The sequence below is a fragment of the Colossoma macropomum genome, unplaced genomic scaffold (assembly GCF_904425465.1).
Source record: "Colossoma macropomum unplaced genomic scaffold, Colossoma_macropomum, whole genome shotgun sequence".
Classification (NCBI taxonomy): Eukaryota; Metazoa; Chordata; class Actinopteri; order Characiformes; family Serrasalmidae; genus Colossoma; species Colossoma macropomum.
In genome coordinates this window covers 6,737,464-6,765,219 of record NW_023494805.1, presented here as the reverse complement: position 1 = coordinate 6,765,219, position 27,756 = coordinate 6,737,464, and the positions used below count along the sequence as shown (strand labels likewise).

General features: G+C 39.1%; 1 protein-coding gene and 1 pseudogene across 2 annotated transcripts; one reads left to right on the top strand and one right to left on the bottom strand.

Annotated features, from left to right (window-relative positions):
• The first annotated feature begins 40 nt into the window (after positions 1–40).
• Positions 41–8,491, top strand: LOC118825959 (E3 ubiquitin-protein ligase TRIM39-like). 2 transcript variants are annotated; one of them, XM_036596840.1, is made up of 7 exons: positions 41–201; positions 4,501–5,090; positions 5,195–5,290; positions 6,051–6,284; positions 6,380–6,527; positions 6,779–6,805; positions 6,904–7,451. In XM_036596840.1, exons 2-7 carry the CDS (start codon positions 4,503–4,505, stop codon positions 7,449–7,451), a joined length of 1,641 nt encoding a protein of 546 aa, XP_036452733.1. In that variant the 5' UTR covers positions 41–201; positions 4,501–4,502. The 2 variants fall into 2 exon arrangements, with proteins under 2 accessions (XP_036452733.1, XP_036452734.1); XM_036596841.1 differs by lacking the exon at positions 41–201 and having other exon boundaries at positions 4,503–5,090; positions 6,904–8,491.
• A 7,502-nt stretch (positions 8,492–15,993) lies between these two features.
• LOC118825976 lies at positions 15,994–20,198 on the bottom strand (annotated as a pseudogene).
• Positions 20,199–27,756: the final 7,558 nt, after the last annotated feature.

Here is a 27,756-nt window from a genome sequence, read left to right as displayed (position 1 = left end):
CAACCTGTAAATACAACTGGCAGCGGCCTCGTGACGTCACTCAGGAGAAATGAAACTAAGGCGACGCTGCTTCATAAACAGTCCAGTGTCTTTCAGTCTGAAGTCTCTCTTAGAGGAGCTGATCTGCTGTACTGTAACTGTGAACTGTAAAGGAGCAGAAAAGCAGACCGAGTGAGGAGGACAGTGAAACTGCTGATGCTGGTAATTACTGATAAACTCCTTCTGTTCAGTGTCTCTGTAACTCACTGTGAATGTGGTTTAGTGTTTAACTGCTGTAAACGCTCGAGATCTTCATCTTAAACTCCTGTTCTATGTTTTAACGTTTTACAGTGTTAACTATAGAGTACCAGAGCAGACTGAAAGTGCCCTCAACCCAATCTCAATCCCAAACGGTCCGTGTACCTTCTGTTCATTTGATTTTCATTTTAAAAACCAGTATTGAACAACGGCAAATGGGTCGGTTCTCGTTCTAGTTCTGTTATTGTCAGTGGGAAAATCAAGAAATAGCTTCTTTTTACAATTTCACAAAATAATCATAAAATCAAATAACAAACAACCAGCAATGGAACAAAGGGTCGTTTTCTAATGATCCAAATGTAGAATTTCCCATCATAAGCGGAAATAAACGTGCAGAGCGCAGATTTTGAAGCTAAGAAAATCACAGAATTATTACTTTTATATTACTTTTTGTATAAATAATATACTGTATATTTGACGTGTACAAACTATATGTGAGAGAAATGATATGGGGGAGAAACTGAACTCCCACCATTTGACGGGGGCTTCCTGCTCCCCAGATCAGCTGCAGTTGCGCTCAAGTTCAACAAGTTTTCTGTCGGTATTCTGCCGAACTCCTCTATTCGTGCGTGCGCATCACACAGGCATATGGACACTAGATTACTGTCTTTCAGTCATAATGACCAGTACTCTTGGTGAAGACGGAGACTCGAGGCCGATACTTCTTGCGAAGAGAGATTCTCGAGGGTTGTGCGAAGCCGAACGCGCCTCCGCGAGCTTACAAGCCCGCATACTTTCTGCGGTTTGGTGTTGCCTGTCTCGGATGCTCCTCGTGACGCTATGACATTTTATGATAAATGTCATGACGGCTGGAAAACGATTCCTTCACTGTTCTATGGCGACGTTTGAGTTCAGAATACTGCCACCATTTAAGGTGGAGCGGGAAAATTCCAACATGAAGCTGGTGAGTCAAGTCAAGTCAAGTCAAAGTTTATTTATAAAGCGCTTTTTACAACATGTGTTGTCACAAAGCAGCTTTACAGAAAAACCCGGGTCCGAGCCCCCATGAGCGTCGCCAATGGAGACAGTGGCAAAGAAAAACTCCCTAAGATCGGGAGATGATTCCACAATTTTGGGGCTACGTAAAATGCTCGACCCCCTGCTGTGGTTTGTCTAATTCTAGGAACTGTCAGCAGGCCGCTATTTAGTGAGCGGAGCGTTCGTGTGGGTTCATATGACTGAATGAATTCACTAAGAAACTGCGGGGCCATATAACCATATATACGGTAAGAGAAGGATCTTATACTCTACACCGAATTTAACAGGTAGCCAGTGTAATGAGGACAGGAGTGGGGATATATGGTCAAACTTTTTGGTCCTTGTAAGGACTCTAGCAGCTACGTTCTGGACCAGTTGGAGCTTATTTAGTAACGTATTGGAGCATCCAGCTAAAATGGTGTTACAGTAGTTCAGCCTGGAGGTTATAAATGCATGCACAAGTTTTTCCGCATCGTTTAGGGCTGGAATATTAAGTAGTTTAGCGATGTTACGCAAGTGAAAGAATGCGGTTCTAACAATGTTGCAAACGTGTATCAAAAGAGAGACTGGAATCAAAGATGACGCCTAGATCTTTTACAGTAGTGCTTGGAATGACCGTGTGGCCTCTAAATTTAGTTCAAATTTGGAGAGTTGAGATCTTTCTGCTTTGGGTCCAAGTAGTAGATTAGGATTAAGAAGAAGGAAATTGTTGGTCATCCAGCATTTGATATTTTTAATACACTCTTCAAGATTATTTAGATGTAGAGCCTCATTTGGTTGAGCAGATATGTACTATATTGCGAATTAGGTTACCAAGAGGTTGCATACACAGAGAGAAAATCAGCGGCCTGAGCACAGATCCTTGGGCGACATCATATTGTACTAGCGTGCCATCAGAGTGATTATTGTTAACACTCACAACTTGCTAATGGTCGGTCAGATAAGATCGGAACCATGACAAAGCCTGTCCTTTGATACCAACCAGATTTTACAGCCTATCAAGGAGGATCTTGTGGTCGATAGTATCGAATGCTGCACCAGAAGGAGTGGTATCTAGAAGGACTAATATGCAAATATGGCCACTATCGAGAGACACAAGATCATTTACTACTCTAGTTAATGCTGTTTCAGTACTGTGAAAGGGTCTAAAGCCAGACTGAAACATCTCATGGAGAGAGTTTTCTTGTAGATAGGAGCACGAAGCCTGAATAGAAAGCCTGCTTCAGCCTTGTCTTGTTGTGAACCTAAATATAAGGTAACCTCTGTGTTTTGGTGCTCAGTACTAGTTAGCATTACCAAATAATAGACTTAACATCTTACACCCCAGATAGAGAGCATATATCGGTCTCCTGGCTTGATAAGGTTGGCACCCCACTGACTGTTTGCCACTGCTGGTCCACCCTTGGACCACCCAGTTTACTGTCATGCATACAAGTTTTAACTAGTTTTAGACTCCTCAAACAGATTTTAAATGCACACAGACTTTTATTTTGGAAAATAAACTTATATATAAACAAATATATAAAACAAATATTACAAACAAATGAGGGGGAAAAAAAAATCATGACCAGGCCTGATATAAAATGATTTCACAGAAAATGCTGTTGCTGATGCTGTGATAGATTAAAATGATTTACTAAACTAATTTATAAAGTATAACTAAAGAAAAGAGGAAGGAAAAATCAGTAAATCGGATAAATAAAAGGGAAAATAAAAAAAGGGATGCCAGAATCAGCCCAAAACTGTCTGCTGTCTGGGATATACCAGAACAACAGGCCTGTGATTTCTGAGCTTCAGTGACCCCACTGCGCTCTGCGCGTTTACTTCCGCTTATGATGGCAAATTTTAAACTTGGACGAGAAAATTCGACCCTACACCACATCAATGAGCTCTGCACGCTCACAGAATAGTACCACTTCAGCACACACTGCACACTTGAAAGAGAAGCTCGATAACTTTGCCTGGCCACTAGGCTGTGTTAGATTCTTGTTCAGCTCACGTTTATTTACATGTCTCCTCTGTCTTAATAATTTCCAATGCACCAACTGTAACTACAGACCCTGTTCAACAGCTTCTTGTTTGAATTTTCCAATTCCATCTTAAACGGTGCCGCAGTTACATTTTGGCACCTGAGGCCTCTGCTGAAAATGTTGCACCATTTGGAAAGAGATAATTTGAACAAGAACCTTTGCAAATAAGAAGCCAACTTCAGCTTTGAATATGTTTTCCACTCATAAACACAGCATTAGCTGGCTTTGTGGTTAACCTAATTTAGCAATGAACAGCGTTATAAGCTGCGTTAAGCGATGTTGCGAGAGACTTTTCAGAAGTGATCAGTTAGGATAGGACCAATGTTTGTTTACTCACTAGAACTGCCACACTGTTTCATAAATGACTCTACAGTTGAGTTTGTCAGCAGCTCAGCCTACACTACTCTACTACCGTGTGTTAAACACAGGCTAATTCTGATGTTTGCCAGGCAGTACTGGCTTTCACATTACTTCAGCAAAAGCAGGCATGGCTGACACGAATGTTGCCAGGCTTATTTTGGCCTCATCTCTTTAGTGGGGTACTCTACTGGACTCTGCTTGCTCGTATCGGCCAATAATATTGGCATGCTGATTTTTTGGTCATGCTCTTGAGAGACCCAACTGCATGAATACAGAGTTCGGACAATGTTTTTTATATACTTTACCTGGGGTGATATCACATCGCCACACCCTTCTTATCAATTTTTTCTGTGTTCCATTTGGTCCCATTGGATACAAAATGTATCTATGTACACAATGTATGCATTGTATACATAATGTATCTCATGTATAGGACACTCCTTAAAAGCTGGTTTCAGCCAGTTTGTACCAGTTTATCTCATCCTGCATGGCCCCACTGAACCATATATCATAGGGACTCATATGAGGTCACTGAGAGTGCACCTGCAAGCAAGGTCATCAAAAGTCATCTGCTTTGGAAAGCCTCAGACTATGGCCTAATGCATTCTTAGGGCCTCTCAGTGCGACATTAATATTCCCTTTTAGCCAATGCTTAACAATTCGATTTTTGAGAATGTCTTTTTTGACAATGACACTGAGTTATTTAAGAAAGTCATGATAGGGTTTCATTCATCAGCTAAGAATTATTATGAATAATATGTGATGTTTTCTACAATCTTAAAATCACCTTCACGATTTCTCTCTCCTCTTCACTATGTCCTATCTCCACTGTCAGTCATGTCTTCCTCCAGCAGTCTCCTGTCTGAAGATCAGCTCCAGTGCTCTATCTGTCTGGATGTGTTCACTGATCCAGTCTCTACTTCATGTGGACACAACTTCTGCATGGTCTGTCTCAAAGAGTGCTGGGACAGCAGTTCACGCTGCCAGTGTCCAGTTTGTAAGGCAGAATTCCCTACAAGACCTGAACTGTCTGTGAACACCTTCATCTCTGGACTGGCTGCTCAGTTCAAGAAGTCAGTTCAGGTTAAATCCAGCAGCGCTTTAGAAAAACACCCATCTAACCCTACAAAGGTTCTGTGTAACTACTGCACAGATGAACAGCTGGAGGCTGTAAAGTCCTGTCTGGACTGTGGAGTATCTTACTGTGAGACTCATCTGATGCCTCATAAAACTGCAGCTAAACTCAAGAAACACAAACTGATGGACCCTGTGGAGAACCTGGAGGACTACATCTGCCAGAAACACGAGAGACCCCTGGAGCTGTTCTGTAGAGACGACCAGACGTGTGTGTGTCAGTTCTGCACTGAGACAGACCACAAGACTCACAGCACTGTTCCTGTAGAGGAGGAGATTAAAGTGAAGAAGGTGAGAGACGTTTAGTGAATTATTCACTCTGTCTCCTGCTTTTTCATTGAAAAACTCCTCATATGATGAGAGCTATTGTTATAATTTGTTTTTATTCATAATAGATTCAAATGGGAACAACACAAGTAGAAGTTCAGCAGATGATCCAGGACCGACTGAAGAAGATTGAGGAAATCAGTCACTCTGTTCAACTCAATAATGTGAATCTTAACTGGGTCTCAGTGATTATTTACTATGCATGTATTACTCAATGCTTATAATAATCCACCATGAAAACCAGTTCACTGAACTGCAGACAATCATTTCAGTTAAATTAAACTGTGAAATCTATGAAAGAAATTAGTCAGGCTTTAGGTCAGAATAGTAATGATAGCAAAATATCAGTCCTTGTCCTCTTGCATCTTAAGATGCATTAGATGCATTTTACACTGTAGATAACTGAAGTTCTCACATGTCAAATTAAGATGGAACTGTTTGGAAATGGAAGTGTAAAAATATGAAAAAAGCATCTGCACACTCAAAACTGCAATATCTTTTAATATTCAAGCTTTCGGTTAGAGACCTTATTCAAGGTATGAATATTTTTGGAAATGGAAGAGTAAAAGGGAAGTGGTTTTACACAAATCTAACTGATAGTCGATATTTTGTTACTCTTGCTGAGTTTATAACTGGAAGGTGTTATATTTGCTGTGGAGTACCTCAAGGGAATGTAGTGGGGCCACTTATTTTTCTTGTACATGCTGCCACTCAGTTCTATTATGAGCATGCTGTTCAACTACATTATAACTGAACATGGAGCAGTCACTGGTTTATTCCTTTAATTATTATTCTTTTGTTTTTTTCTTTTTATTGTTCTCTTAAAGTTACTTAAATTTGCTTTTCTCTTTAAAGCGCCCTGAGCTGCATTTAATGTATGAACGTTGCTGTGCTGGTAATGTCATCATTATTGTGTGCTGTTAGCAAAACATAGAGAAGGAGAAAGCAGACAGTGTGGAGGTCTTCAGAGCTCTGCTGCGCTGCATTGAGAAAAGCCAGGCGGAGCTGCTTGAGGTGATGGAGGAGAAGCAGAAAGCAGCAGAGAGGCAGGCTGAAGAGTTCATTAAAGAGCTGGAGCAGGAAATCACTGAGCTAAAGAGGAGAGACACTGAGCTGGAGCAGCTCTCCCACACTGAGGACCACCTCCACCTCCTACAGGTCAGAGTCCCTCTGTTTCTCAATAGTAATGCAGTCCATCACAGGACAGCACTCCCCATGCTGAGGGGTTTCTCCTCTCTCCTGCTGGACTGTAGGTTTACCCGTCCCTCTGCAGCCCTCCACACACCAAGAACTGGACTGAGGTCAGGATTAACGCTCATCTGAGGGTGGAGACTCTGAGGAGAGCTCTGTCTCAGCTTCAGGAAGAGCTCAGTAAAGAGATGGAGAAGGCTTTTGTGATTGGTGAGTATTTATTCATCAGTAAGAGCCTGTGAGGATGAGCAGATGTGTTTTTGTTGTAAGAAATGCATATTTGATACATGGAACATTAAGATGTTTTGAATCTGGAATATTATTTATTTAAAACTCCTCTATAATTTTAATACTATACTGTGGCATTTGTTTCTAATATTACAGTGCTTAACAGGCGTTTTATTAAGCACAATTTAAATTCTAAGATGTGAATGATATTTTTCATTATTCTTTCCAAACAGAACTGAAGAGGATTCAGCGGTATGCAGGTATGTGTGCTCTCACTGATCACATGACTGGATATTTCTTCAGTATTACACATCATCATGTTTAAAATGGGTTTCAACTGTGTTTGTTTATCTCTCAGTGGATGTGACTCCGGATCCTGATTCAGCTCATCCTAACATCATCCTATCTTATGATAGAAAACAAGTGAGACTTGGAAAAATACAACAGGATCTCCCTGAAAACCCAGAGAGGTTTGATCGTTGTCTGGGTGTTCTGGGAAAGGAGGGGTTCTCCTCAGGGAGATTTTACTATGAGGTTCAGGTCAAAGGGAAGACTGGCTGGGATTTAGGAGTGACCACAGAGTCCAGTAAGAGGAAGGGGGAGATTACACTGAGTCCTGAGGATGGATACTGGACTGTGATTCTGAGAAATGAGACTGAATATAAAGCTCTGGACTCTTCCATGATCCCCCTCTCCCTGAAACAGGCTCCCCAGAAGGTGGGGGTGTTTGTGGATTATGAGGAGGGTCTGGTCTCCTTCTATGATGTTAAGGCCAATTCTCACATCTACTCTTTCACTGGTCAGTCTTTCACTGAGAAACTCTATCCATACCTAAGTCCCTCTCTAATCAATTATGGAGGTAGAAACTCAGGACCGCTGATCATCACACCTGTTAAAACTTCATAGATGAGACAAATGCCTCCCTTCAGAACTTTTTATGTCAGAAAATATTTCAGGATGTAAATAAAAGCATATTTCTGAAAATCCTTAAATACATTACAGAATAATTGGTTGAATAAATGAAGTAATGCATTAACAAAGTAGCCAATGAATGAATAAACCTGGACTAGTTTGTTGTATCTGTACGTCAGCTGTACAGTGTTGTACTGTTTACTACATTTTACTTTATTTTTATAAGTGCAGAATGTCAGCTTCTATTTGATTGATGAACCTTGTGGTAATCCAAGCGCTTAAAGCTATTTAGTTCTTTATCTTTTTAAAGTGTGACTTCAAGTCAAGCTTCAAGTTTCCATTAAATTATTAAAAAATGTAATTTGAGGAAGTTCTACAGTAATATCTATAAAAGAATAATATAAATTATCCGCTACTTGCAGAAGCAAAGGGGGCGCTGAGTTAAACACAATCATCCTGAGAAGTTCTGCTGATTCCATTAGTTTTGACAGATCTGTTGACTGAAATAAACACATAAAAGATATTCTGAATTTAAAACTCATATGAGATCTACCTTCCTGAGTATCAGCTGGTTCTGAGGTTCCTTTAGTGGTTCTGTGGTTTGGAACAGACAAGCAGAGGTGCATGCACCAGCTGCTTTAACAGGAAGATCATTGTATTACTGAGTAGGTTCCCCCTTTGCTTTCAGAAGACTGTGGTTTTTGGTGGCATGGGTTCAACAAGGTGCTGGAAATGTTCCTTAGAGATCTGTTTCATGTTGACCTGATGGCTTCATGTCATTTCTGCAGATTTATTAGCTGCAAATTCTGCACATGCTGTGAACCTCTTAAAGGTACTCTATTAGATTCAGATGTGGTGACTGTGGAAGTCATTTCACTTAACCTACTTACTGTCATGTTTATGGAAAAATTCCTGAAGCTTTTTTTTATTTGTTCTCTTTGTATGTAAAAGCTTAAAGTTATATTTGTTTGTGGCATGATGTACATCAGAAATGTACTCCAAATGGTAATAAATCACCAAGGCGTTTGATGACCTTGCCATTTTATTTGAGAACTCTCTGATTGTTCTGTCTGAAGAGGCAAGAAGTGTCTGTGTGATTCTGGGTGGCCAGTTTTCATTCTCGGCTCATATCGCAAACCTGACTTGGTCATCCAGGTTTCTCCTGTTCAACATTCGGAGGATTTGACCCTTTCTCTCTCAAGAGGCCACCCAGGTGCTCGTTCAGTCTCTTGTCATCTCAAAGCCTGACTACTGCAACTCGCTGTTGGCTGGATCTATCTATGCAGGTCATCAAGCCCCTGCAACTCATTCAGAAAGCAGCAGCACGGCTCGTCTTCAGTCTTCCTAAGTTCAGTCACGTCACTCCACTGCTGCGCTCCCGTCACTGGCTGCCTGTGGATGCATCATATTTAAAACCTTCGCCTACAAAGCCAAAATTAGACCAGACCCTGCCTCCCTGATGGCAATGTTAAAAACTCGAACTGTACCACGAGCCCTTCGAGCTTCGAGTAAAGCTCGGCTTGACCCGCTATCCTTTAAGACGCGGAAGACAAGCATAGCTACCTTAGAGCATCAAGCTGGTGAATTGAAGAGGAAGGCCTTTATAGATGAGCTAGATGATTTGAAAAAGAAGAGGGCTTGGGTAGAGGCTGATGTTTGTATCCTTGAGAAATCAGTGGTTGAATATGCTGAGAAAGCAGAAACCACAGGCAAACTGACCTTCAGTTTCTGCCAAAGAAAAGAAAGCATGTTGATAAGAAACGTGCAGAAATTAAAAAATAAACTGTGTGGATTTGGGATTCAAACAGGGAGGTAAACACCTCAGTGTCATTGCTAGACTGAGAATAGTCCACCAACCAAAAATATCCAGCCAACAGCGTCTTGTGGGCAGCGTCCTGTGACCACTGATGAAGGACTAGAGGATGACCAACACAAACTGTGTAGCAGCAGATGAGCTATCGTCTCTGACTTTACATCTACAAGGTGGACTGACAAGGTAGGAGTGTCTAATAGAGTGGACAGTGAGTGGACACAGTGTTTAAAAACTCCAGCAGCACTGCTGTGTCTGATCCACTCAGACCAGCACATCACCCTTGATCCCTTTATTGAAGGGTTTGCCACTACCACACAACTTGAACAGGGGAACTTCTGAACTCTGATATACAAAGAAATAATAAACTGTGTGTGTGGTTTCCTATAAAGCAATAGAAAGCATATACAATAATAAACATTAGGGAATTAACATGAAGTACACATCTGTACAACAATATAGGTGTCAATACTTAGTTTGACCACTAGATGGCTAGAACATCATATGGCACCATAAGATAGAATAACAAACCAGGCAATTGTAGATATACAGAAACACAAAGCTTCTCAGTACACACTACATAAAGTAAGTTAATCAGGTAACAAACACGTGCACACATTAATGGATACATTGATTTGTAAACAAACATTCGGTTGCCCAGACTAACTAACTCACATTCTATATAATATTTAGGTGAAAACGTTACAACAACGCTACTTACTTTACATGCACGCACGCCAAAGGAAATCCATGCCGCAGCAGAATGACTCAACAAGTGTCTTAACTGGCGTACGTCCTCCTGAACATTACAAAATGGACCGTACCAACTGAGAAATTGGGAGGAACTATTACAGAGGGGGGGAAAGGGGATGGCCTTTTAAACAATTACTGACATACCGTCACTGTAACTGGAAACATATTACACACATTATAATAAGCCTTGGTTGCCATAGATGGGATGTATGTAAAAGACATTTTTCCACTCACTCCTTTCCAATTTAATCATTGATGATTCAGGCCACATTTTCAGCACAAAATAAGCTAATACATTCCATGAGACCTGCTTTTGGTAGAGTCAGCTATTCCTTCAGCTCAGTAACAGTTGAAGAAAGTACTGTATGTTGATTGAAATGCTCTGCTTTGAAATAATCTAAGGGTCTATTAAATAAATGAATAAATTAAGATATGATTTGTAGGCAATTCAGTCCTGTTGTGTACTTTAGTGAGGGACTAATTCAGTCACTTATTATTAAAAGAACAATAGGTAACACTTTACTGTAGGGTGCTGTTAATAAGGCCACATGACACCTACATAAGCTTGTAATGACAACTGACATAACCCAACATAACTGTTTATAAATGCTTGTTCCAATAAGCGTCATTCGCTATAAAGGTTACATTTGCAAATTTTGATCAAAGTCAGCTAAAGTAGCCTTTATGACAGATGACGCCTGTTGTAATAAGCATTTACAAACAGTTATGTAGGGTTATGTCAGTTGTAAGGACAACCTTATGTAGGTGTCATGTAGCCTTATGAACAGCAGCCTACAGTAAAGTGTTACCAAACAATAAGTTATTAATGCATGGAGAAGCAGCATGGCGGAGCTGATGCAGAAATTTGCTTATTAGAATGGTTAACCCCTTAAATGGCCGGGGCCAACCAGCGGTCCCAAAGTTTTAGGACACATTTCTATAACCTAAGAATAATTTAGGCAGTTTGTACTAAAGTCCCTGTAGATAATAATAATGATAAGCCTCAGTATGTAATAAGCCTGGGATTTTAAAGGGGTAAAGAAGAAGAAATGTATTGATTTGGAATTGCAGCATCAGAGTCCAATAGAAATGTTGTAGTGAGCCTGAGGCGTTCAATTTATACAAGAAACCCAACAAACCTCCCTGAGCTAAAGCAATTCTATATGAAGGAGTGGGGCAAAAAATTCTCCAAGCCAGTGTGTGAGACTGATCAATAGCTATGGCAAACATTGTCATTACTGTTAAGTTGGTCACACCAGATACTCAAAGCAAAGACTGATCAATTAATGAATGAAGGTAAATAATTTTATGTATTCTCTGTTTTTTTGGGTTTCTTAATCATTTTGATGACAGTCCGATTACTTTTTAGGTATGCAAAATATTCTACAGTGTTCACAAGCCTTCTAGCACCACTGTAAAAGATTTTCAACTTTTGTCATTTTTATTATGTTCCTTAAAAAAAAAAACACCCCTTACCTACTATGTTTTTCTTTGTTCTTGTATTGCTGTCATCCTTGAGCTACATCTCAAATTCATATACATTGGTCTTGGATGCCAGAGGAAAGGGAAGGAAGGGAAGCCATTTCAGATAATAAGGAGGTCTAGGTCAGAAGTGTTTACCTGTGGCTGTAAGGAGAGTCAAGATGTACAGTTTAGGCCCAGAAAGAGTCATTGAAATATTTTGCAGTGGTACGTAATCAGCAACAGAGAGCAGCCTATGAATGATGCAATGTACAGGTCCATACTTACCAGTGCAGTGTAGATCTTCACTGCTTCTTTCTGTCCTGTGTCAATCTGGGCCTGATGGCAAGGTTTGCAATTAAAAAACAAGCTGACATTAATAATCCAATACATCTGAAATCCACAGTATCTTTTGGCATTCCATTCTTCTCTGTGTATGAAAGTTTATTTATAATTCAATAATACGCTGCATATTTATGCCAAGCAAATTTGTGTCAATTTCACTGATAAACTTTAGTGTGCCTCATCCACACATATTCAGATATTTTTACAGACATATTCCGTCCACACCAACAGTGTTTTCAAAAACACATCATCTTAACCTTTAGCTACAGATAGAAAAATATTAAAACAAAGTTTGCAAGGAATACTGGTGATTTTAACTCAGCTCAAGGTGAATTAAAAAGATCAGAAACAAATGTTTTTTTTTATAATTCCAAACATAGTTTAGCTAGTTGGCTAACATTTGCTAGCTAGTAACTTACTTGTCAGTACAAACTCAATTCCAAAAAAGTACTTTGACCTGTATTTGAATGAAAAAAGTGCAAGATATGTAATGTTTACCTTATCAACTTCATTGCTTTTAAGTAACTATATGTTCATTCTGGAACTGTTGCCTGCAACACATTCCAAAAAAAATCAGGACAAGAAACATGTTAAAAAACATCTTAAATTGGTGATACAGTCATGCTTGGATGTAAAATAAGCATCCAGGAAAGGCGGAGTCTTTCATGAGCAAGGACGATCAAAGCTCACCTCTTTGCTAAAATGCATCAGCAAAATAAATCCAAAAGTTCAAAAGGTACTTCACCCTCTATAACATCAAAAGATGCAGGAAATCTGGAGAAACCTCTGTGTGTAAAGGACAAGGCCAAAAACCACAAATGGATGCCCATGACTGTCGACCCCTCAAACGGCAACACTACAAACCAGCATGCTTCAGTGATGGATACACAAGTTCGAAAGCCAGAGTCTGTCATGATATAGGGGGGTTTAGTGGTTAACCCCTTACCAAGCCATGGTCCCGACAGCGAGCCCAAAGTTTTATTACAGGCTTCTGTAACCTAAGAAAAGAACCATTAGTTGGCATTGAAGTCCCTGTAGTTAATGAATAATAAGCCTTAGTATGTAATAAGCCTGGAACGTTAAGAGGCTGCGCATTTATGAGAGCATTACTGACACTGAAGACATTACGGAGCAACATATGCTGCCTTTATCAGGGACGTCCATGTTTATTTCTATGTGACTAAGATCAAGAAACTTTCTGCACGTGTTACAACAGCAGGGCTGCCTAATCAGAGTGACTGGCCTTCCTGCAGACCAGAACGGTCATTTATTGATAAAGCATTATTAATCTCAAAATACAACAACAAAGGCCCTGTATGGCTGCACAACTGAAAACCTGTAGAACAGAAGAATGTAAAAAAATCCTTGTTTAAAACTGGATCAATTTGTGTTTTACGTCCCCAAACATTTATGAAGAGTTGCTAAGAGGAAAGGTGATGTAACACAGTGGTGAACGTGATTTTGTCCAAACGTCTTTTGGAACAAATTTGGAATGAGTGTGTATATATAAATAGCTAATTTAGCTAGCTAAGTAACAGAAGTGTGCAACAGCTGCTTGTATTACATTCATCATCTTTAAAATAAAAAAGTGTAGATAGGCAGGTATCGCTTTTTTCCATAATTTTGTGATAGCAGAGTAAATATATTTGAACAGCTTACCTGGACCTCAGTAGCTCCACTTCCCCACTCCTGTTTTCTCTTTCAGCTAATATGGCGCCTAGCATCACTTAAAATATTCATGTGCCATGGCAGGAACGTAGTCAAGGTTACTTACAGCTTTTTTCTACTTTCTTTTTTTGGTCTATATTTTTGGGCGAAAGCAGAATGCATCTTATTGTGTGAGCTGGCTGCTGAATAGTGGTCATCATAGACAAAGAATAGACTGTGTGTCTGTGTACAGAAAGACAGCACATACTGTTTTGCTCCTAAGCTTAAATTTAATTTGTGTGATCTCATATTATGGCTGTGACCCAAATCCACTGAATTACTCAAACACCTACTGGATCCAGGATAAATCAACGAAACAGGCAGTGGTGGAAGAAGTACACAAATCACGTACTTGAGTTAAAGTAGAGATACCCAAAGTAAAATATTACTCCAGTAGAAGTAGAAATTCCTCCCTTTAGACCTCCACTTGAGTAAAAGTACAAAAGTATTTGCCTTCAAATGTACTTAAGTATGGAAAGTAAAAGTACTAAAAGATTAATTATGACTTTAATGTCCTATTATCATTTTTTTAACAAGACTCGCTTCATTAACTCATTTTAGGTGAAAATACTCCAGTGTCTCTCTTGGTAAACCAATCTTTTAATAGAATGTCATTAATTAGTGACGCTGATGTCTATTAAAATTATCATAAGCACAAAACACTGAAGGCAAACAGTTTCCATCAGGTAGAACTGAGTGGCTCTGAAATAAGTTTTTACAAACAAGCAAAGTTTCAGTTTTTTTTTCAGATTTATTTGCAACTTAGTTACAAGTTTAAGTTTAATAAAAACTTTAATCTCAGGTTCACAAATGAGTTTTCCTTTACTAAACTGCATCTGTAGGTCTCTGTTCACAAACATAAACTAGAAAAAGCAAATCTACTTCAAAATGAAATAGTGTTTGTATAAATTCAGAAAAAAGACACGTCAGTCACAACTGCATGTGTACATATTTCTATATTGTGGTCTATTTACACAAAGTTAGATCAGTTCATCATTTATGTTGAATAGACTCTCCCAAAATCTTACGCTGCTGCACTGACGTTGAACCATGTGCTGCACTGGGTCGGTATGACCAACAGGTCAAAACAAGCTCTAAACAGTGACTGCTGTGCCCTGATTGGTGTTCTTGCTTCACGCTTCTTTCGTTTTGATGTTACGTTTTTATACACACATAAACCAAAAGGAATTACAGATTTCGCATAATGTAGTGGAGTAAAAAGTGAGATATTTGACTTTGAAATGTGGTGGAGTGAAAGTAAAAAGATACACGAAAAAACTACTCAAGTACAGTAACGAATTACATTTAGTTAGTTACTGTCCACCACTGGAAACTGGGTCGATTTTTGGATATGTTGGAGGAAAAGTGAATCAGGATCAGAGATGCGTGCTACAGCTGGCCATATTATCTCTTCAAACTAGCAAACTAAAGATCAGCATGCATTCCATGCTAGTCTATGCTGGTTAATACTGGTCTAGTATTGGTTTAGCTGGTCACCCAGCATGGTCATGCTGGTTGACCAGCATACCAGCATCAACAACATATGCTGTCCACTCACTGTCCACTCTATTAGACACTCCTACCTTGTCAGTCCACCTTGTAGATGTAAAGTCAGAGACGATAGTTTGTGTTGGTCATCCTCTAGTCCTCCATCAGTGGTCACAGGATGCTGCCCACAGGACGCTGTTGGCTGGACATTTTTGGTTGGTGGACTATTCTCAGTCCAGCAGTGACACTGAGGTGTTTAAAAACTCCAGCAGTACTGCTGTGTCTGATCCACTCAGACCAGCGCAACACACACTAACACACCACCACCACGTCAGTGTTACTGCAGTGCTGAGAATGATCCACCACCCAAATAGTACCTGCTCTGTGAGGGTCCATGGGGGTCCTGACCACTGAAGAACAGGGTAAAAGGGGGCTAACAAAGTATGCAGAGAAACAGATGGACTACAGTCTGTAACTGTAGAACTACAAAGTGCACCTATATAGTAAGTGGAGCTGATAAAATGGACAATGAGCATAGAAACAAGGAGGTGGTCATAATGTTATGCCTGATCGGTGTATAATTGTCAAACTTACAATATTAGGATAAAGTTATTTTTACGGTAGCTTTCTGTTACCATTGACACTGTAGCCTACCATGGCCAGCTGCGTGGCAAACAACAACTACATTAAAAATAAATGTCTATGAATACGTGTTTAAAATGCCCACAACTGCATTGTGTATCACTCGGAGAGAAAAGAACAGAATTATGTGAGTAACTTCCATATTATACAGAGATATTAGAGTTTATTTTGCTCAGTTTTAACACATAATTACCTTGTGTTCATTTGAAATATTGACATGTACAATTTAGAAATGTGTCACAAACTAAAATATAAACGTCATGAATATTTACATTCAGCATATGCAAATGAAAAAGAAATTCATGAAACAGAATTTTTATGAGAGTCTAAAGTGATACATGTATCTGTGTATAAAAAGCTGTGATTCCTACATGATTCATCAGGAAAATCATTTCATTTTCATCTCATCAAAAGGAGATCAGTGATAAAAAGGCTAAGGTCTATTATTAGTTATGATCTACAGCGCCACAGAACACGTTCTTCTGTTACAATTATGTGGAAAATAAACCTCATTTTTAATGCTCAACAGGTGTGATGATCAGTGGTGCTGAGTTTTTACCTTTATTGTCAGAGGGGCTAAAGTACGGATAGAGTTTCTCAGTGAAAGACTGACCAGTGAAAGAGTAGATATGAGACCTGACCTCAACATCATAGAAGGAGACCAGACCCTCCTCATAATCCACAAACACCCCCACCTTCTGGGGAGCCTGTTTCAGGAGAGGGGAACACGAGGAGAGTCCAGAGCTTTATATTCAGTCTCATTTCTCAGCCATACAGTCCAGTATCCATCCTCAGGACTCAGTGTAATCTGTCCCTTCCTGTTACTGGACTCTCTGACCACTCCTAAATCCCATGCCGTCTTCCCTCTGACCTGAACCTCATAGTAAAACCTCCCTGAGGAGAACCCCTCCTTTCCCAGCACACAGGCACAACGATCAAACCTCTCTGGGTTTTCAGGGAGATTCTTTTGTTTTTTTCCAAGTGTCATTTGTTTTCCATCATCAGAGAGGATGAGAGCAGGATGAGCTGTATCAGGATCCAGAGTCACATCCACTGAGAGAGAAACACAAAGCTTAAACCATTTAACAGAATGTAATAGAGCAGACTCATATATATTCAGCTCATATGATCAATGAGAGCCCACAGACCTGCATACTCTGGCATTCTCTTCAACTCTGTTTGGAAAAGAATAGACAATATCCTTTGTTCAAAATGTGCTTAATCCAATACTTGATTACTATGAACCACAAACCGGCATTTTAATATTAACACAGTCTGACAAAGTGTAGGGATGACATTGATGGGACGTTTTAATACATAACAATACAGAATAAAAATATCTTAATGCTGTATGTATCAGACATTGTCTAGTATCGGCTGAACATCCAATTGTCTTACATTAAATACTTACTGATCTCAGGAAGCTTCTCCTTCTCCTTGTTGAGCTCTTCCTGAAGCTGAGACAGAGCTCTCCTCAGAGTCTCCACACACAGAGTTGTATTAACATTGATATCAGTCCAGTCCTTGGACTGAAGAGGGCTTGAGAGGGACGGGTAAACCTACAGTCCAGCAGGAGAGAGGAGAAACCCCTCAGCATGGGGAGTGCTGTCCTGTGATGGACTGCATTACTATTGAGAAACAGAGGGACTCTGACCTGTAGGAGGTGGAGGTGGTCCTCAGTGTGGGAGAGCTGCTCCAGCTCAGTGTCTCTCCTCTTTAGCTCAGTGATTTCCTGCTCCAGCTCTTTAATGAACTCTTCAGCCTGCCTCTCTGCTGCTTTCTGCTTCTCCTCCATCACCTCAAGCAGCTCCGCCTGGCTTCTCTCAATGCAGCGCAGCAGAGCTCTGAAGACCTCCACACTGTCTGCTTTCTCCTTCTCTATATTTTCCTGATGATCGTATTAACAGCAGCTTTCATGTATTAAAATGCAGCTCAATGTGCTTTATATTACATCATAATCAAGCATTAGAGAAAAGCAAATGGACAATAATAGAAGGAGTAAAATATTGGACAAAGTGAAGAAAAAAATAATCACGAATAGTAAACCAAGGAATGCAAACAAGAAAAAAAGATAACAGCTAAACCAAAAAAAGTTGGTGTTAAGACGATCCAAAATTTTATGTTGTGATGCTGTTTTAATTATGCTTATCAGTGTGAGACTTAAAACTGTTGTTGGAGTCAAAAATAGCACCCAGGTCTCATTTTTCAGATTTAATTTACATTGCCAGACATCCAAGTTTGCTCATTTACTTCATCTGAGCAGTAGACCCAAGTGAACAAATAATCGGTTTTGTCCTTTCAAGAAATTCCTGTTTATACAGCTTGACAAACAGTTAAACAGTTGATCTATAGCACTCCTTTCAACAGGTGCAACAGAAATGCAAAGTAGCCTATCATCTGCATAGCTATGGAGTTGACTCCATGTTCATTCATAATATAGGTGAGTCGTATGTAAAAGAAAAATAAAAGGGGCCCCAGGATAAACCCCTGAGGTACTCCACGGTAAATATCATTCCTTCCAGATACAAACTTAGCAAGAGTAACAAAGTATTTTGTCTGCTACACACATCTAAAACCACTTCATAGCATTTCCAGACAGTCCAATCTTATTTATGATCTTTATTGACTTACAGGGTCAAATGCAGCATGAGTTCATGAGGAAATTCAATATTCTGTCAAAGGTCACTGGCAATGTTTACCTATTCTGTTACTATTCTATGACCTGACATAATTGTTTTTTGTTGAAATTTACTTAAGACTCACTTTATTGAGCTCTACAGACTGTTGGATTTCCTCAATCTTCTTCAGTCGGTCCTGGATCATCTGCTGAACTTCTGCCTGTGTTGTTCCGATTTGAATCTATAAAAACAAGATATATTTTACTATGTGAAAAGAAGACGAGTCACCATTTCTCTGTGTAAATGTCTCTCACCTTCTTTACTTGAATCTCCTCCTCTATAGGAACAGTGCTGTGAGTCTTGTGGTCTCCTTCAGTGCAGAACTGACACACACATGTCTGGTCATCTCTACAGAACAGCTCCAGGGGTCTCTCATGTTTCTGGCAGATGTAGTCCTCCAGGTTCTCCACAGCATCCATCAGTTTGTGTTTCTTGAATGAAGCAACTGTCTGATGAAGTTCCAGATGAATGTCGCAGCAAGAGGCCATACAGATCAGGCAGGACTTCAGGGCTGCACGTTTCATTTCACAGCAAAAGTCACAGAGAACCTGAGATTTGTCAGGTTTCTCTGGAGCTCTTTTGGATTTGACCTGAACTGACTTCTTGAACTGAGCAGCCAGTCCAGAGATGAACGTGTTCACAGACAGTTCAGATCTTTGAGTGAATTCTGTTTTACAAACACGACACTGGCAGTGTGAACTGCTGTCCCAGCACTCTTTGAGACAGACCATGCAGAAGTTGTGTCCACATGGAGTAGTGACTGGATCTGTGAACACATCCTGACAAATAGGGCACTTTAGCTGATCTTCAGCCAGGAGACTGCTGGAGGAAGCCATGACTGACCAAAGAGACAGAGATATCATGAAAGTGATCATGAAGGTCACTTCCTATTGACATTTCTTGGTCTGTTAACAGAAGGTTTTTGCTTTTTAATAACTTGAATGTACAAATTGTAACTGTAAACTGAAGAAGAGTCAGGAAAGGCCATAGTTTCTGTTTGAAATATGCTCTTTTATTCCAAACAGGGCAGAAAAGCTACTTGAAATACAGCCCACACAGGAAGAAGGTCATTTAAAGCCACAGACTTTCACTCCACACTTTAACCCACTCAACTAAAGCCACACCCTATAGAAAATAGCACATTAAGCACCTGTAACCCCACTTAACTAACAAGCAACACAACACAACAAACAGCCTTTCTTAGGGAGGACACACGTTTCCCATGAGCCCCTTTTTATGCCTTTTTTGCATGAATGCTTCAGAGCTCCAATAGAAGGGCAGCCAGTGGCAGAACACCACAATATCTCATTTTATATCTTAGTCATGTTTGCCTGACTGATCCACTTCATATTCCACCTGTTATACATGCAGTCTGTGGCTAAACAAATGATCACAGCTTGAAATGTGATTGGAATAGAACATTTTAAAAAGTTCAAAGAAAAAAACACCACTTGAACAACAGTGAATAATAGAAATGTTGTAAATCTAGACACATTACCACTTTTCTCCTCTTCCGGAGTTTATTTGTAGGGTTTACCTGGCTGGAAATCCTTCAAACCAAAGATTGTGTCCTGCGAAAAGGAACTGGATCCTGTTTATCAAACAGGCTTGCTTTACTTTCGTTTCTCCTGGGTGACATCACGAGGCCACTCCCATGCTGATAGTTATCTGCACTGGCTAGAAAGTGGCAGATTTTCACCAGCTGACTTACATTACCCCAATATGCATTTTTGCTCAATATCAAATGATGCATTTTTGCATTTTTATGAAAATACAGATACGTACTTGGATTGCAATAGCTTTGTTTCAGGGGTCTGGCCAAAGATACAAGCAGGCTCAAGATAAACCCCTGAGGTACTCCACAGAAAAAGACATTCCTTCTAGATAAAAAATTTGGCAAGAGTAACAAAATACTTTCTGTTAGGCACATACATGTAAACCACTTCAGAGCATTTCCAGACAGCCCAATCTGATTTTAAACAGTATGATCTATATTGATTTACAGTGTCAAGTGCAGCACATTCCAGGGGAAAATCAGTATTCTGTTTAAAGTCACTGGTAGCTTTTACCTATGCTGTTTCTGTTCTGTGACCTGACATCGATGTTTTTGTACAAAAACATTGTTGAAATTCCGTTAAGGCTCACTTTACTGAGCTGCACAGACTGTTTGATTTCCTCAATCTTATTAAGATTCCTGGATCATCTGCTGAACTTCTGCCTGTGTCGTTCCCATTTGAATCTATAAAAAAGACAAATCGTAACAATATCACTCATTCACTAGGGCAACTTTTACTATGTGAAAACAAGACATGAGTCAACATTTCTCTGCGTAAATATTTGATGTAAAGGTCTTATATGTATCTTATATGTATCTTATATATATAAAGGTCAATGAGGCTGTAGTTTTTCATTCCAAACACACAGAACTGCCTCATTTTACTCGTTGAATAAGTTGGTCTTAATTTTTTTAAGCAGTTGTTTAGTTGAGGTGTGCTGCTGGTCAGTTGGGTTAAAACCATACAGCCACACCGGCTCTTTACAGATAGGATTGCTGACCCCTATTAAAGACTATTAAAGTTATGTTGGCTGTCTGAGCATCTTATTTTGGCCTAGAATGGACTGAAAGTTAATAGCAAAAAGGTTTTGTTAAAATACTGAAAAAAGATGCACCAATGTAAGAATGTGAGATGTTTTATTTGCCGTTTTGGTAAGTCACTCTGTAAGAAATGGTTGGTCAGATCAACCTAAAAATTTCCGTCACGTGGTGAGAAGCCATTTAACTGTTTCAACAAACAAAGAAATACTGCGGCAGGTGCCTCAAGGCACGCTGCCTCCCAAGAGCGTAGAAGTTTTGCAATTCAAATGTCATTCAAAGAGGCTCATGGGAGGTGCGTGCCACACATGAAAAGGGACTCTTTATGTTGTTCTTTCATGTAGGTTGTGGCTTATTGGTTAAAGTGTGTGCATGTGGTTCTGTGGACGTGTATTGTTACTATTGATGTGCTGCTAAAAAAATTAAGCTTCTGAGATTAGACTTGTTTATCCTTTTACACTCAGATGGGGCCTTAATGTAAAAGGTGGAGATGGGGCCTCTGATTTGGAGAGCGAGAGGAAATTCTGTAAATCTACTATAAACCTTCTAGTATTTTACGCATAACTTAAACTCTTAATCATTTGACTTTATTTTGATTCTGCATTACTAAATAAATATTTAAGTATAAAATAAATTTAATAGCCCCCTAAACAAGACAAAAATGCCAACAAAGTCAAAGGGATTACTTTGCCACAATATGTTGCTGTACAGTATATCAGTTACTCCTTACCCCACCCACGAGGGGAAAGGGACCAGATATTATATGGAGAAGGACCATTATTGACACTCATCATTTTCTGTAAGGAAAATGCTTGGAATTACCTCCTCAGACAGTATGATACAATTTGGGAAACCCCAAACAAAGACAATTACAGTAAAAGGACAAACATAGCCCTAGTCTAAAGATGAGCTATAATCTCTTATTGCATGTTTCTACAAAGTATATTGTCTAAAAAGGAGCCATGAACTGAACTGTTTTCATATCTACGCTTTTGTCAAACTAAACTACATTTAATGTGATACAAAAGGAAATTATTTCGTTTTACCTCAAATGGTAAAAACTTTCTGATTACATGTAATATTGATACTTATATATTATTCAGAATAAAATGTTTTTTTTTTTTTTGCAAAAATGGACACAATAAACTGTGTTACCCATGAGAGCTAAGAAAACACAGCATATATGTGTATATCTGTTGGTCTGTTGGTCCATTCCCATGAAATTTTAACCTAGTGGTAGGAAACTGGTGTTTTCCAATTCTGGAAAAAGACGCAAATGAAGATATAAGGTTTTGACCTGACAGTGACAATATACTGCATTTGGTATACCTGATATAATGGCAGATGACCATAGGCACAATTTACTGGCCAATCAGTATGAAGGTATCAAGATATTAACATCTCAGGTTTTTCTCACAAGGACTTAACTGAAAACCCCCTCACACACATACTCTACAGTCACACACACCTCTTTTTGATGCTGTACTGGAACACTGCTGCTAACACTGTGCTCTACTCAAGTACTGTATATTTCTATCTCAGTAACTGTTGTGCTCATGTATGTCATAATCTGACTGCGTATACCTACATATCACAGCATGTTAAATATCTCTGCACCTTATTCTCACTACCTCATGCTCAGAAATGAGTGCTGTGTTGGTGCTGTACTATCCTGTCTGTTTACTGTGTCTAATGTCTGTTTCATTTATCATATTTATTGTATTGTTTCTAGTTTAATGTTTGCACACTTACATCTGCACTTTGTCTGTACTGTCTATTTTGTTCTATGTTGCACCTTGTTGTTCTTGGAGGAATGTCATTTCGGACCACTGTCTACTTGAACACAGATTGAATGACAATAAAAGCCTTTTGACTTGACTTGGCCTGACATACATTCCTTACCAAGAATGATTACAGTGGAGCTCTCGTTGATGGATTTAGGCCCTTCAAGATAAAATTAACATACAATATAAAACCACAGTAAAACAAAAAACAAGCAAAGATGTAGCAGCAAGCTTAAACATTTGCGTTTCAACCTTCATACAAACCAGTTATTGATTACAATGTTAGTTCTTAGTGGTTATTTGACCTTTGTGGGCATTTAAGACATCATTTCGTGGTTTGCTAGAAAGCTATTGCCAATACTAGACAGCAGTTTCTTATAGGAGTATTACTATAGAGCATTTCCATGTTAGCGCTAACCACAAGCTAAAACCCCATCCCCAATTTAACACAATACCTGATGTAACTGCTGGCTAACTCCCTATCCCTGAGCTAATGTGTTTATTGGGATGTACCGCTCTAGACCTGAGTTAACATGATAGCTAACATAGTAACGTGCTAACCATGATCTAACCCACTAGCTAATGTGCTAACAAGCCAACCACAACAGTTTTGCTCTTGCTCTTCCATATCAATGTTTTTAACGGAAGATTTAGTGGCTGAGTTTCTCTTACTGCCACCTCCATTTCAGAAACTGTAGTCTCATGCAGTTCACTCACAGTACTCACAGTAAGCTGCTACATATGATGACTAGACTGGTTTGGAGGAATATACAGCATCCACCAACTACTGGAGTTTTTAAACACCTCAGTGTCGCTGCTGGACTGAGAATAGTCCACCAACCACAAATATCCAGCCAACAGTGTCCTGTGGGCAGCGTCCTGTGACCACTGATGAAGGACTAGAGGATGACCAACACAAACTGTGCAGCAGCAGATGAGCTATCGTCTCTGACTTTACATCTACAAGGTGGACTGACAAGGTAGGAGTGTCTAATAGAGTGGACAGTGAGTGGACACAGTGTTTAAAAACTCCAGCAGCACTGCTGTGTCTGATCCACTCAGACCAGCACAACACACACTAACACACCACCACCCAAATAGTACCTGCTCTGTGAGGGTCCATGGGGGTCCTGATCACTGAAGAACAGGGTAAAAGGGGGCTAACAAAGTATGCAGAGAAACAGATGGACTACAGTCTGTAATTGTAGAACCACAAAGTGCACCTATATAGTAAGTGGAGCTGATAAAATGGACAATGAGCGTAGAAACAAGGAGGTGGTCATAATGTTATGCCTGATTGGTCTCTGTATATATGTATATATATATATATATATATATATATATATATATATATATATATATATATATATATATATATAAATGATTTTGTTCAACATTTGATCCAATTGATCCAACTGATAAATTATTTTAGTTTTTTGATCTTAGCTTTAATTTTATTATTAAATTTGTACAGAAACTATTATTATTAGCATTAATTTGAAATAATACAGAAAACATAGAAATCTTGAAAACAAATGATAAATATCTGTGTACAGACTACAGCTTGTAGAAAAAGGAGTGTTCATGTTATGCGAGGGAGAGACCTTGGCCTGCAGCACTGTTTTTTGAAAGCTGGTTCCCTTGTGCTGAAAAAAGGTGAAATGAGTGCAGTCAGGAGAAACAAAGGTGTGATGGGATCTACACTTTTCACCTGAGTGCAGCATTTGGCTCATGTGTCACGGTACACAGAGCCAGAGTACACAAAGTCAGCCGTTTTACAAAGGTCATTTTTTAAAGGTTGTAAAACTGGTTTGACCATTTATTGTGAACTGCGCTTGCTTTTTTTAAAAAACATGGACCCAAACATACAAACCTCCTTGATATCAGACAAATAGAGAAAGACAAAAATGGTGGTAGAATTATTGCTATGTTTGAAGTTCCACTGTCATTTCATAAACTTTCCAACTGTTTTCCACTGTTTTAGGATCACTGATAGTCAGGTTTAATTGGAAGAAAAGACACAAAACTAGGTGCAAATAAAACTATTGGCATATAGCACATTGAGGGTCCGCAGTTGATGATGCTCCTCGAGATAAACAGAAGAACTGGTAATGCTGGTCTAGGCTTTTTTGTCTATACATGTCTGTACAAGTGATCCCAGCACTATGTAAATGAGATGCCACTCCTCAGCACATACCTATGATCTATCCTAGGTAACAGTCATAAAGTAAATATTTAGCCAACTAAATATATACTCATTTACGTCATGTCTGCCCTGAGGAAAAGCAGTCAGGTAGACAGACGGAGAAAATACCTTTTGGTCTGAAAAAGTTCCCTTGGCAATCTGTCATAGTAGGAAAACTGCAGCTGTGGATTCTGGCAACCTCAATAAACTGAAGCCAGTCTTTCATTTATAAAAAAAGACAAACTTTGGAACCACTTCATAGTAAGTGTCTCTAATAACTGTGTAGTTACATGTGAACAACATATACAACAACAGCGTAACTACTAATGATTTAGTCACTGTTACAGATGGAATACAGAAGTTCACCTTATGTAATTACACACGTGTATCAACTTCAGTTTTGCCTCATGTAATTACACAAGTGCATCTTAATAGTTGTAACAGCCTATTCTCTGTCTTGTAATTACACAATGGTAATAACAAATATAATTACATTTGTAGTCAGACTGAAACAGCAGTTTTTTGAGGGGTTTTTTTCCAGCCATAAAGGAAGTATGTAATAACTTACATTAACAATTTACTTACACTGTATCTGCCAGCTTTCCTAACATTTAGCTAGCATTTATATTGCTAATGTTGTGACATTATAACCAGTTTCAACTTTAAACCATTCTGTAATGTGACAGAACAGCAGATGTCCCCTTATCTTAAAATGTAACTTTTATGACGTTAATTAAATGTGTTGCATTAAACCCAAAACAATGTTTATACTACTACTCTATTATTACACAGTACCTACATAACAACTACACAGGAACCGTCCACTTATTTTACAGTGTAACTTTAACACTACACTGCAGGAAAGTTCCTGTGTAGTTGTTATATAGATACAATGTAATTACAGGATGGTATTAATGAATGTGACATGATTAGGTCACCTTGTTACAACACAGTTATGCCACAGTAAATAATGTAAAACATACTTTACTATACTGCTGGAAAAGATTTCTGATCTGTAGTGTATCAAAAATACACTTGTTCAATTACACAAGGCAAAACTGTTGATACACATCTGTAATTACATAGGCTGTACTTCTGTAATCCATCTGTAATATTGACTAAATCATCAGTTGTTACATTGTTGTTGTGTAACTACACAGTTATTAGAGACATTTAATATAAAATGGGACCCAAACTTTATCCAGTATTAATAGGGGTTGAACTGTTATGAACAATGTTGTACAAAAGTATGAAACATCTTTATTTGTTCAATTTCCATTCAAGCATTTAAAGCTACACTGTGTTTGTTTTGGAGATTTGGGGATTCTCTGGTGCAAATGTGTGAATGCATGCAACATGTGGAAGAACACGTTACATTGCATGGGTTGTGCTTTGAGCCTCTTCCCTGAGTGAATGAATCTGATGACTGTGAACATGTTAAAAGACAATTCAAAGAGAACTCAGCCAAAACTTGGTGAAAAATGTGTCTTACTTAAGTGAATTATCTACTATTGCCATCATATCTTCATCAGTAGGCTATAATGTTGATTGTGTGTTGGGGACCTAAACATCAAGCTGGACCTTCTCTTTGAGCCTGAAATTGCTATGCAAAGATGAACAATGTGGTCCAAAAAAAACAACCCACCATTTCAGGCTTTACACAGTGACTCCATATTCTGGCTTATTTTTTTTTTCCTGACCCAATAATGTTACTTTTTCAACTGTAACATAAAATATTATAGAGTGCACCATTAAAAATGATTTTTTATGGAAATATTTCTGAGGACATTAGATATAAGATAATCCTTTTGCACATGGAAGGCAAAAGGAAGGATGCTCGTAGCCCATCGCTATATGCTGCAGTCATTTCATGATTTTTTAAAGGTTTTGTGTAAGAATGAACATATGATAACACAGCACTGTTTATTGTAAAAACCTTCGCTTTATAGGTACTTGATGGTCACCAGATTACCATGGCGAGTCTTATTTAGCACCAAACCAGCAGCGCCCTCTTCTCACGCTGGAGCTGAATCTCAAAAGGCTCCCTGCTCCCTACGTAGTGCACTATGTAGGAAATTAAATACTGGATCCTGCAACCCAGCAGTGCAAATTATAGCTAAGAAATGGTCATTTGGGCCACATCCACACTCGACAAATGATGCACTGTTTCATAGCTAGCACACTATTTAGGGAGTACAGAGCCATGTGGAATTCAGCCGGTGGTTTGACGCGACTTTTGATTGAAAATTTGAAGCATGTAAGACATTCAAGTGACATGTTTTAGACTTTTATACTGCCAGTTAATCATACTGTAAGTATTTTAACGCAAGCCTGTGATATTAATGATGGAGTTGTTTAGGCTGTTGGCTCTTTTAGCCTGTTAGCTAGCTGACCAGCCTAGTTCTAGTTAAGTCGCCAGCCCCTCAGTTTAAACTAAAAAAGAGGTTTTTACTTCATCAGTACACTCGGTGGTCCACGCGAACAGCATGAGAATCAAAGATTATACCATTAACAATACAAGGGTTTTTTGCTGTGGCGCAGTGATTCACTTGAAAGAAGCCCTGAATATTCTGTAATAACTCTCTCTAGGACGAAGCAATCTGAACCCAACAATGTACAATGAGCTCCTCAGTATATGGAGCTCTGAACAAGCCGGGATGCCCCTGCGTCAGAGCAATGAGATAGGCGGTTGCAACGTTTAACCTCTGTTTGCAACTTCTGGGTGTAGACCCCTGTACCCCTTCTTTTGTCTGATAGAAAACGGAGATCAATTCCAGCATCGCATGTAATGCAATCGATTACACATACGTCAAGGTATGTAGCGTATTTGTTTGGTTCAGTTTGCTTCATCCT